General features: G+C 32.8%; 1 protein-coding gene across 1 annotated transcript; it reads right to left on the minus strand.

Annotated features, from left to right (window-relative positions):
* Positions 1 to 5,934: 5,934 nt before the first annotated feature.
* On the minus strand, positions 5,935 to 8,171 carry LOC102607735 (cytochrome P450 71A1-like). The gene is made up of 5 exons (XM_052438282.1): positions 8,108 to 8,171; positions 7,357 to 7,601; positions 6,994 to 7,266; positions 6,451 to 6,552; positions 5,935 to 6,237 (listed from the first exon to the last, which is right to left on the minus strand). The coding sequence occupies exons 1-5, from the start codon at positions 8,169 to 8,171 to the stop codon at positions 5,935 to 5,937; spliced, it is 987 nt and encodes a 328-aa protein (XP_052294242.1).
* Between the last annotated feature and the right edge of the window lie 5,221 nt (positions 8,172 to 13,392).

The raw sequence follows: 13,392 nt of genomic DNA on the forward strand, positions 1-13,392 counted from the left end.
AGTTTCATGTACCACTCTCGTGCACGTCCCTCAAGGGATAGTGGGAACACCCTGCACCTTTGGGATTGAGATAATCCTTGTACCCCAGTTATGTCGTTGAAGCGCTCTATGTGCACCAGCGGATCAGTTCTTCCCGCGTATCTAAGGTCTGGGAGGCGGAAATCCCTTGGAATAATTGCCCTCATGATCTCTGCTGCGAGCGGTGATTCTCCGTCCAGCATTATCCTCCAACCAGGAGCTCTGCTCCTTCCTTGCATGTCGTCAATTATCTGCGCTAGTCTGCGCACTTCCTCTTCCAGCTGCACTGCACGACCAGGGTCACGTGCAGCAACTTGATCCCGCTCTTGCTCTACATCATGCAAGTGTTGCCTCAACTCCATTTCCTCTGTATTCGCCACCTCGTCGTCCTCGTCAAAAATCTGTCTTGCTGGGGACTGCTCTTCCTCTCTATGAAATTCTCCCCGCAGAGGTATGTTATCTCTCTCACCACAAAATCTCCCGGTGGTTTGACTTCTCCTCGTACTATCAAGACCTGGTGCCACTTAACCACCTCTCACCCTTTCCTCCTGGGTTACCCTGCGTTCACTCCGCAGCTCATGCAGGATGGTTGTCAGGGTCTCCATCTGCTTTTCCATCCGTTCCATCCGGTCGAACATGGCTTTTTCCCGTGCTTCACTGGCTATCTCCCTCAGCGTCACAGAATCGTTAAGCCTCAAATCACCTCCTTGTGCACTACTTCCTCCTGTCTCCATTGCTTTTCACTTGCTTCACTTCTCTTCTTGCTATCAACAGAAGCTTTTTGCTCAGCTCCCCACAGACAGCGCCAAAATGTTGATGCGAGATTCTGGTTGTCCTCGTTCTACGACCAGGGTCTCTGCTCGATCAACTTCACAACGACCAAGATCTCTCCTCGTAAAGCTTCTTCTCCAGAGGTTCCTGCGCACACAGACAGGTCAGAGTACGCCGGTTGTTTTCCCGGCGTAAACCCTCCGACGCTCAAGTCAGATATGAAGGTTTTGGGAACGCTTGCCACAAATCTTATGGCTGTTAGGTTGTTTTCTCTCTTTTAGAATTTCCTTTATCTCTGTTATATCTCGAAAATGCTAACCCTTTTACCTTCGTTGGTTACCTTTTTATAGGCTTCCTCTGAATCCCAGTTTTTCGCAGTCTACGCCCGTTATCCTCCCACCTCTCGAAAGTGGATTCCCCATTTCCGTAGTCGTGGGTGGTTGCTGAAATATGAGTGTGCAACCCAAGAGGGGGGTGAATTGGAATTTTAAAAATTATACTAACAAATCCACACAACAAGCAATCTAATGTTTTAATAAAAATTGAAAGCAATAAGTTCAATCAAAGCACAATAATTAAATATCAAGGGAAGAGAAAGCAAACTCAAGGATTTTTACGTGGTTCGGCAATCCCCGCCTATGTCCACGCCTCCAAGCACACCGGGCTTGAGGATTTCACTATCCAAGCCTTTCTAAGGCTTCAAACGTTTACAATTGACTTCAAGGTGTCAATGAACCTTTACAACAAGAGATTATCTCTCCAATCTCTTCACTCCAAGTGTTTCTCACACTTGTACTCTCACAATTTGATGAGAAATAAAAATTACAATAAAAACTCTCTTTAAGAGTGGATTTACAAATGATAGCTCAATGAAGATTTAATCTATGAAGATTTTCGAATTTGAAGCTCAATATAAGTTGTGTGCACTTGTTTATGCTTGCTTGAGTTACCAAAAATGAATTGGTTTTGAGTTTATATAGTTTGAACTCAAAAACTAGCCGTTATGCACATTTTTTGTCGTAACCGGCTTGCCGTTTAACCATATCCGATAAGCCTCTTTCGTTCTGGTGCTTACTGCCCCGTATCCGGCTTGCCGTTTATCAGTATCCGGTAAGCCGCTTGCTACAGTAACTGCTACAGTAAAACATTTCCCAAAATTTACAATTTGACCCCAAAACTTTATAAAACTGTAGTATGGCCCAAAATGTTATGAAACTTTGCAAATAAGTCCAATTTCAGAATTTCTAAATAATTCTTCGTTAACCCCAAACTTTATGAAATTATGACTTTGCCCAAACTTTTTAAAATTATATAATGACCCCAAAACCATTTAAATAATTTCAAATAAGTCCAAATCCGAAACTTTAAAAACATTATCAAAGCTTTTAAAATACATGTGGTTTGTTATCATCAAAATCAATATTTATAGCCATATAGGCTAACAATCTCCCCCTTTTTGATGATGACAAAACACATTCAAAAATTTAATTTTGTTATGAAAAAGCTCCCCCTTAATCAATGCAAGTTAAAAAATGATTTGAAAATAGTTTAATAAAAACTCCCCTCGCGTACATGCTCCCCCTAGATACATGCATATATTTTCATAACACAAATTAAATCATTCTCCCCCTTCATCATCAAAAAGAAAAACTTAATTGGCAAAGACAAAAGTAGCAAATTTTTATAAGTTTGAAAACATGTATTCTTCTCCCCCTTCATCATCAAAAAGAAAACTTAAAGGAAAAGAATAAAAATAGCAAATTTGTTATCCATGTTGTTCAAGTGGAAATTTTGAAAGAATCTCCCCCTAACAACAAGCATTACCTTAAATACAAGATAGTAATATACTCACAAATTATCATTATATCTCAAAATCATCAAGTCCTCACCATAATCATATATCATCAAAATCATCAAAAGAATACTCAAAGTGCATATTATTGTCCTCATTTTGACAATATTGAAATGATATATTATTTTGTCTCCCCCTTTGGACAACAAAAAAGTTCAAAATGCATATTATCCAAAAACATATTATATGCTCCCCTAAATATATGGCCAATTAAAATTTTAACCAAAAACATATCATATTTATCTCCTCATTTATCATAAAAAAAGATATATGCAATTGAAACAAAAGCATAAAAAATAATTCGATAAAGATATTACCAATTTTGTGCGAGGAAAAATTTCGGCAGAGTCTCCCCTTAAAATGCACAAATCCTCAAATACACAATATAGTTAAAAACGTTTCCATATAAGCTTAAACAATTATACCAAACCAACAACTCCATCCATTTATCAAGCGACACATATATAATTTTCAAATTCAATATGAATCCATATTTATACCAAAAAGAACATCTCAATGATTAATCAAGAAGCATATAAAAATAAAGCATGCAATTAATTCAAAGAGTCATATTCATTCTAAGAATTCAGAAAAATATCATCCAAATATAAATTATCCAAATATTAAACAACCATCATCCGTAATCCACAATTAAAACAATTATGCATATGAAAAGCCAACTGTCGTTGACCGGGTCTCCTTGAATCAACCCTTAGCAAGAATACAGCAGGAATGACTTTATGCTTCTTACAGGAAATTGGCCTCGCGGATGTCGTGCTCGTGGATGAGCAGGATATTCCTGTCCTTGTTCCCCTACTACCTGGCTCTTACAGGACACACCTGCTCGCAGACTTCTGCCACCAAACATCTGCTCATCACGTCTGGTCTCACCGAAGTATTTCCCTCAAACAGACTCATTTAGTTGAGCTTTCATCGTTTCAAAACTTCTGAATCGATAAATGGAAATTATATTGTTGAAAACCACCAACATGATGCACTATGAAATCATATTCCTTGCATAACTTTCTTCAAAAAAAAAAAAAAAAACTTTTTTTTGAAAAAACTTTCTTAGGACCAAAAAAATAAAAGTTTCAAAGAAACATTTATCATATGGGTTTAATGAGTAAAATCACTATTATTATAAAAATTGGGTTTAGTAAGGATATTTAAGTAGGTTTATTGAGTAAAATAAAAAAAATTTAAAATTTAAGGTTGTGTTTATTTAGCAAATGGATTTAGTGAGTAATTTAATGGGTTCAAATAGCCCCACTCTAATTAGAAAAAGACTAAAGTGAATCAAAGATTTATAGAACATTCAAATTTCCAACACATAAGGGACGTGCTAAGTGCATCAGTTGCACTGTGCAATTGTAACAGATTTCTCGTGGTTTATAATAATTTTTACGTTCATAATCACTGCATCAGCATCATATGTAACAAGTTTTCGTGATACATATGTAAATATTTATACACTATATATATAATAAAAAATTGTTAACAATTAAAAAAATTATATGTTACGATTGCACTGTCAATTAATCCAACGACAACAACTTATATAATGTTCTTTGAACTTGGGTTTTGGAAAGCCGAAGGTTGAAGCTCATAATTACTTTAAAAGAGACTAATATGGCCCCAGCAATAAATAGTGTTAATAACTTAATTTAAAGTTTCAAAAGAATAATTGTGATTCCAAGCTTCGACTTCATTACAGATTTTTTAACAAACAGTGACGCAGTTCCCAATATTTATAAATTATAATCAGGCAGCGGTATTCGTTGAGGGAGTCTCACTTTGTACAAAGTTCCAATAGTTTATAATCTCTTCAACCTAGTGAATTACTTAATATTAGAGCATGCATCCATGGACATGGGATTCGGACCCAAAACCATATAAAAATCCTTCTGTGCACTTTACTTTTATGCCTTTTTTTATACATTAATTTTATTTAATTTACCTTTAATTAATCTTGATAAGGCTACTAAAATTTGATCTTTCTCTATCTAAAGTTCCATTACATCCCAAATTCTAATTTACTGATTGTAACCATTAAACAAGAATTAAGCCAGGGATCAAGCCAAGGCATAGTTGAATCCCACCTTTTCACATTATTGGACTAATACAATATTAAAAAGGGAAAATGACATTCAACCCCCCAACGTTTAGGAAAATGGATAAAAAACCCCTCAATGTTTCAAAAAGGACTTATAACCCCCTTTCCGTTAATAAACACCATTTGTTTTAACAGTAAATTTATTTTTAATTTTTAATTACTATTATACCCTTATAATAAATATAAATTAATATATTGATTTGAGACATGTCACAATTAATAATTTTTTTAAAACTAAAAATTGAGATACAATTACATTTTTGCCCAAATTATTTACTATAAATTATACCTTTCTAATGATCAAACCTTTCATATGTGATTATTATTAATAAAATGAAATTTGATTAAACCCTTTTTCTTTGAGGAATCAAAACGATATTATTATTGTTAGAAAGGTATAATTTATAGTAAATAATTTTGGCAAAAAAAATAATTGTATCTCAATTTTAAGCTTTTAAAAAATTATTAATTGTGATATATCTCAAATTAATATATTAATTTTTTATTATAAGGGTATAATAGTAATTAAAAATTAAAAATTAATTTACTGTTAAAACAAACGGTGTTTATTAACGGAAAGGGGGTTATAAGTCCTTTTTGAAACGTTGAGGGGTTTTTTTGTCTCTTTTCCTAAACGTTGGGGGATTGGATGTCATTTTCCCTATTAAAAAGTAATGAACTTCATGTAAATAGCATCTACAATTGTTAGCCAATAGTAAGGCATTCCTCGTATATAACGATGAAAAATAAATAAAAGACTATTTATTATATTATCAACTCATATTTATGATGAAAAAAGGATTATTTATTAGATTAAAATCTAAGCTCTCCTGAGTTTTTAATAATTTTATTCTATGTGTCATTTACTATTAATGTATGGATAAGATTTAATTTTTCTTTTAAATTTATTTACTACCAATCAACATGTGAATGATTATGAAAAATTTAGATTAGGGGAGGACCTTAATATATTTATTATATAATAAAAAATCATTGATAAGCGTAGAATAGTGAAACGTAAATGATACAATTTTATAGAAAACATAAAAGGGTACAACCTATTTACATTAGATTTTAGTTTGGAATACTACTTAAACAAGTTAATTACTTATCTAAATTTTGATAGACCTAAAATAACAAATACAGCTCAAATAAATAAATAATAATAATAATAATGGTCCTACATCATCAGTTTAGGTGAGTATAATGCTGGTACAATAAGAAGAGGGAATTTCTTATGAACAGTTAAGCCGTGAACTTCAGTCATATCGAGGCTCTCATCAGCTGCACCATCAGGCAACTTCCAGTCAAAATAATAAAAAAGGTTGGCCAGCAGATACTCAACCGTGGCTAATGCAAACGACATTCCAGGGTAACCTCTTCTTCCAGCACCAAATGGGATGAACTCAAAGTCTTGGCCTTTAAAATCAACTGTGTTGTTCATAAACCTCTCCGGCAAAAACTCTTCTGCTCTTTTCCACACCTTTGGATCTCGTTGAATGGCCCAAGCATTTAGGTACACAGTTACTCTAGCAGGAATATCATAACCTCTTATGATACTTGTGTCGCGCGAGGAACCAAAAGAGGAGCTGGCGGATGAAATCTCAGAGTTTCTTTAATGACACATTTTAAGTAGGCCATCTTATCCACGTCCTCGATAGTTATATTTGATTTGTTTTTTTATCACTCTTCTAACCTCTTCTTGGGATTTCTTCATCAACTTTGGATTTTTCACCAATTCAGCCATTACCCATTCTACTGTTGTTGAAGTTGTCTCAGTTCCTCCCACAAACATGTCCTAAAAGATGAAATAAGGAAACTTAATTAGTCATCTATATTATATACATATTAGTACATGTAGAAGAGGAATCCGATATGAGCATCCACTGCAAAAATAGAACTATACATTTATAGTTAAAAGAAACACAAATCAAAATAAAAACACATATATGACTAACTGAAATCTTGTGTCACATATTTGTTTGCAAAAGTATAAATATGAGATTTAATTAATTACAGATATACTTTTACCAAACTAACCGTAAATCACAATTTTTCTGAAAAAAATTAATATAACATTAGGCAAGCACTAAAAACAAAATCATGCACGATAAATGTCAAAAACTTGATTAACTATAATTGTGAGAGAAGAGAGAGACCAAGATTATTGCTTTAAGATTGTCTTGAGTGAGCTCTATCCCAAGCATGCCATCCCTTTGAAATTTGAGTACACATGCACCAAGTCTTTTCTATTAGGGTGGTCATCATCACTTCCTGATATCCTGTGCTTTTCTATCACCTGATCAAATAAAGCGTCTACCTCTCTAGAGCTGGCAGTCAAGCGACCAATGAGTCCCGTAACAACATCCAACCATCCCAGATAAGGAAGCATATCTCTAAAACTAAAAGATACAAATTGAACCAATATCCTTCTTGATAATTCCCCGAACTTATTGCATTTACCAGCAGTTTCTTCTTCAGCTACCCCTCCGACCAAGAACAGAGCGGGATACTATGTTGTTGGAAACAGTTAGTATAACATCTCAGTTAGATTAAAAGAATCTCCATTGAAACATGAAGAACGAATTTTATCGATCATAACAGCAAGTTCTTCATCTCTTACATACTGCAGTGATTTCACGTTTCTGGTACTCAGAAGTCCAAGAACACAAGTCTTCCTAGCTTGTCTCCAGTACTCGCCATAGGGAGAAAAACCAATGTCTTGGCATCCATAAAGGAAAACATTTGCAGCAGTGGTTTTGGGACGGTTCGAGAAAACAATATCATGATTCTTGATAATTTCTCTAGCTATCTCAGCTGATGAAACAACAAGAGTTGGAGAATAACCTAAGTGCATGAACATCAAAGGGCCATATTTTTTCGATAGAGCCTGAAGTGAGCGATGGGGGAGAGTGGCTGTACCTAGTAGCTGGTGAAGGTTGCCAGTTATGGGAAACCTTGGTGGGGATGGAGGCAAGTTGAGTTCGATACTATTTGTACTGGGCTTGAGGCCGAAAAAATGAAATGAAACGACAAAAGCAAGAAGAAGAAGAAGAAGAAGAGAGAGTATCATGGTGGTTGTAAAGGTATGATGATAAAGCAATTTAATCGAAGCTGCAGTAATAGCTAGTACTCTTCCAAAATTTCAATGAAACGGCAAATAATAGCAGCAGCGAATGTGGTAAGCAGAAACTTGCCCCAATGGACTTTGGCTCCACCATCACGCTTAACCGCTTACATTTTTGTCTCATTAATAATTAGTACAAACTAACAGCCATTACCAGCTGAAACCAAAGAGATAAGATGGGCATTTAAAAAAAAAAAAAAGATAAGATAGGACAGCTGCCGGACACCTATCCTTGATGAAACAGCCCGAATCACATTGTAACGTTCGGAGAAAGCTTCTACATCTGCCATGCATACACCTGCAACGAACATCGATAAGGTTCAACACTTCCTTGAATTTTTTGGTTATTTTGAGTGTGTGTGTGTGTGTGTGTGTGTGTGTATGTGTGTGTGTGAGTGTGTGTGTGGTTAAGGCTTCGGCCTAGTGGGCTTGTTGTCACGGAATGAGTGTTTTGCGCAACGAACTCGTGCGGCACTTAGACAACTCTTGCCCAAAGTTGTTGAGTAAGCCTTTGAGCTTCTCGACTAACAAGCCTGGAGGTTTTTGAAAGAGCTAGAGAGAAAAGAGCAATTGAGCCGAAAGAGGAAAATTGTATTACTCGCAAAGTGTTTACAAGAGAGCTTACAAGAGTACTTGAGTTGTTTGCCTTAAATTTGATACTCAAATGCCAAATGCCATGCCCTATTTATAGGGAGGCTTGCCAAGCTCTAGAGTTCTTGAGAATTCTACCAACTTGCCTAAATATCAATATATTTACATATGTTAGAGATGTGTAGATAATTATAAATATGTACAAGCTTGAGATGTGCTAGAGTTTGCCAGAAAATTTTAAAATCAGGTCAAGCTAGCACTCTTGGCCTATTTTTGAGCTCTTGGACTGAAATTGTGGGTACTTGGGCTAGAAACTTGGGTGGTCCGTAACATTGTGATGTTTTATCTCTCACAACATTAGTGGATTAGAATTTTGCGGTACACTTTTTGTGCTATGTCTATATAATAAGTATAGGTTAGAATTTTAATAATGATTACGTTTGTTTAATTCTAAGCTTATGAAAATGGCATTTTCGCCGGGGCAACAACCATTGGAGTCCAAATCAAGAGTTCGTCCATACTATAATAAGAAAGTTTATTAAAGGGAAGGATCAAGATTCTTGTTTTCCTAAACTTTTACGAATCGTATACTTTATATAGTTTATGGGTATAATTAATTTTTTATTTTTTTATTTATTTTTATTTATATACCACTAATTATCCACATGTATTTTTACAAATATACTAAAATCACTAATTTTCTCACCCACGAGTATTTTGGATTTGTTATCTACTGAAGATTAGAAATCAAAAGAAATAAAACGTTAGCCGACGGTGGTGAAATTTGATCATTTTGTAGAAGCTTCGAAAATGATACATAATATATATTATATATGCTCAATCTGACATCTATACCCTAAATTACATCGCTTCTAAGACATACAATATCATGTACTACATTAAATACAAACAAAAGTATGTCTTTTTTTTTTTTGGCGATCTTGATTTATTGAGGTTTTCATTAAAAAAAAAAAAAGAACAGACAATAATACATAGTAGTTAGGGAGTTAGGGGAATATAGGTCCTGTTTTGAGGTGTTATACCTTTTAAGTTGCAGTTGCTATGGAAAAAAAGATGTAATCATAAAATAAAAGTTAATAATATGTAGTAAATATAAATTTTAAATAATAATTTTGACAAAATTATTAAAGATATAATATATTTTTCATTATACAAATGAAAAATCATATCAACAAAACTTTCAAGTTACAACAGCTAGTGTTTACCAAACACTTTAATATTGTAACTTTTAAGTTATAATTGCTCAACCTCAATCCCAAACACACCCATAATAAATCTTACTCTTAATAATAAATTAAACAGAAAACAAAGAAATAAAAATAGTGGAACAGTTAAAAAAATAAATCTAAAAAATTTTAGTAGGACAAATGAATTTACAACTAGGGAAGAGAAGCGATTAGCTTTTTTGGAAATTAAGGATATCATAATTGAATGAGGCTGCTAATAAAAGGGGGATACTGCATATACAGTAGAACCTCCAAATAGAAATACTCTATATAAGAATAACTTCTTCATAATAATAAAAAATTGTGGTCCCAACTTGGGACTAATTATAATTAAGAATAAACTCCACATTGTAATAAGTTATGTTTTTTATAGGTCCCGTCTTAATAAACTTACCTCCACATAGTAATAATATTTCAAAAATATATGACATGTTACATTAAATAATTAAGATAGAACAAAATATCTTTCTAAAGTTGCTTGTGACAATGATTTGTTCTTTAAAGTTGTAACCACATCTTTCAACTTGCAGATATTTATTAATTGATCAATATAAGCATTTTCTTGTTGAAATCAAAACATTTTTAGCTTCTCAAGTATGTTTGTAGCTTCCTAGCATGAAACTTTTTGTATTAGTTTTTTTTGAAATTATATATCTTTTTGTATTAATATCTATTCATTGAATTTGACTCATTTACTAATTAATTTATCAATATCTATACATTGAATTTGACTCACTTATTAATTTATTAATACATGACATAATTTACCTTTATATCACTTGCATTGGAGATAATTAAGTAAAAACAATAATTTTTGTCCTATACATCTATTGAGTTGTAACCTCTTTATAAGAATAAATTTCTCTAATCCCAACAATATGAGTATATGGAAGTTTTACATGTTTTATGTACAATTGTTTTTGCAATAAATCGTGTGTGTCAATTGTGTTACTATGCGTATGATTTTTTCCACATAGATGTGCCTAGTAGTTTAGGCCAGCCCTCTAATTGGGGTCAGATAATATAAAACCAGGGGTTAGAATATATTCGTAAGTAATGATATTTTGATTTCGAAAGGGCCTAGGTTCCGGTGTATAACGAGTTATCAACATATTTTATTGATTTGATCGTCATTTCTTGTTCTTAACTTTAAGATAGAAGGTTCAACTCTTCCCAAATAAATATGACTGAATTTAATTCTTATGTTTTAACTATGAACTTCATGTTGGCTTCATTGTGCGCATTGCTTGTGCTCGTACTGTGGATTTTTTGTGGGATTATAAATGCACTTATACTTTACATAATTTTCAAAAATAAAAATTCTTATGTGTTATGTTGTTTTTTTTTTTTTTTTTTGAGAATGTGTAAAATATAAATATGTGTATAAGCCCCATAAAAATTCACAATTAAAGCCTAACAAAACATAACACAAAAATAAATAAATAAATAAAATAACTCCCATAATCACATAGGGAATACTGAAAACCTCCACCTCAAAGATAAAAAAAGAAAGTGTCAACAAACCCAATTAAGGAATTATTAACAATAATGTAAAATATATTTTTCTTGGTGTAATGATATGTTAAGATTCAATGTTTGTATCATAAATAATATGCACATAATATGTTATTCATTCATCAGTACTGTGAAATCTCCTATTAGCAATGCTAGAAAAAGTACGTGTCATTTCTAAGCACATATTATTATTTACTAAGTACGTGTCCTTTCCAAGTACTGTGAAATCTCCCAATTATTATTATCTTTCTTAATAATGCTAGCTTTACCATTATCAAGTCTTAATTAGGGGATTACTATTATTTACTTATTATCCACATGGCTAATGAATAATTTTCGTCATTATTAATGTCTTCAAATTCATTATGATTAAATTCTAAAAAAATTTAGAATTAAATTTTTTATTCTCTTCTTGAACTTGATTGGTGTTGTATGGTCTAATATCTTTGAAATATCATGTCAGTCATATAACAAAATAATCAGATTTAAAATTTCAACATTGGATGTGCTAATAAACTTTGTCTGTTACTATAGGTTAACATACCGAAAGATAGGTTTTTTTAAAAAAAAATAATAATAAGAAAGAAAGAAAAGAAAAGTTCCAAAAGTTGCTTTGCCGTCCAAGACATTTCTTAAGTGCCGTTGATTGCAACATTTCCGTTAAATTTTACAAAACAGAATAGAAAGACGGAAAGAATATCATCAACCTCACTCTTTCTTTTTCTTTTTCTTTTTTTCTTTTTTTAACAGCACTGAATTATTTTTATTTTGTAATTACGATTTCATCCCTAAAGTCTTAACTTTTGTTTATATACATTGGCGTTAGGTTTCATACTTTCGTCCGTACTGACGAATAAAATTGTTTTTTTGGGGCAAGATAAACTTTAAGTTCTATTAACTACCAATATTATTATTCTGAGCCTGATTAGTGATTATGTTGAAACCGCTTTAAGGTATAATACTTTTTTATAACCACACGATCAAAGTTATAATAATTTTTTTTACTATTTATTACTTTGCGTGTATGGTTGTTATTCGTACTCTACCTTAAAGTAGCTCAAAGCTAGTCATAGCCTATTATTATTAGTATTATTTATTATACATGTTCTCGCTATATTGAAAAAAATTCAAAAGGTATGTTTTTATTTAGAAACTACTATATGTGCATTAGGCTGCTGCAATGTCATCTGACTTGGAACAAGTTTCTCTTTTACATCAAATTAGTCATGGCAATATTGGCAGAGTAGTTTATGTATGTCTACTTTGATGCCATTGAAACCTCCTTGACTACCAAGCAAGAAATGCATTATTGCAAGCATTTGTTAATTGCTTTCATTACTTTTCTGCTTCCCACTCGCCCTTCGACTGTAAGCTATGATGTGATGATCAAAGATAAAGTACGTTTACTGCTCACTGGATATTTTGCTTATTAAGAAAGAAAAAGGGGAAAAAAAATTGGCTCGGATGGTCTGTGCTTTGTGGAAGGAAGTGCGGAGAATGGTATTGGTAATAATTATATTAATTGGGGTTTATTTACTGAATAACATGTTTTCAAAGATTTTATGGGGGTGTAATCAGAAAAAATTAGGAGATGGAAATATCACCACCCAAGAAAAAAAAAGCTAAACATCATATACCTCCCTGAAGTCGGAGAAATTCCAGATAAATGGTGCGCGTGTCAAAATATGTAGAAACGGCCTAACACTGTAATTACATAATTACACCACTTAGCTTAATCTGGGCTATTTAGCATTCAATTTCAATCTTTTTTCTTGAATATTAAAGTTACAAATATTCTGATATGAGTAATGATATAGTCACAAACTTTTGTACAAACTTATGTAGTACAAATTGATGTGGCATGATAAAATTAGTTGAATTAAATATCTCTTGGCCCACATGATTTATTTTTATTATTTTATATTTTCATTCAACCAATAAATTAATGCCACATTAGTTTGTACAAAATAAATTTGTACAAGAGTTTGTGGCTGTATCATCACTCTTCTGATATTGCAATTCAATGGCCGAATTTTATCCCTTAATTGTGAATTCTTAGTAGAAACGGTAATTTGCTATTTAGCCTCCCTATATACTCCTCTAGTTGACAACAATTCTGGCTCGCACTGAGTTAGTCGCTTGCTTCCATTGTCTTCTT

The sequence above is a fragment of the Citrus sinensis genome, chromosome 3 (assembly GCF_022201045.2).
Source record: "Citrus sinensis cultivar Valencia sweet orange chromosome 3, DVS_A1.0, whole genome shotgun sequence".
In the NCBI taxonomy this organism is placed as follows: domain Eukaryota; kingdom Viridiplantae; phylum Streptophyta; class Magnoliopsida; order Sapindales; family Rutaceae; genus Citrus; species Citrus sinensis.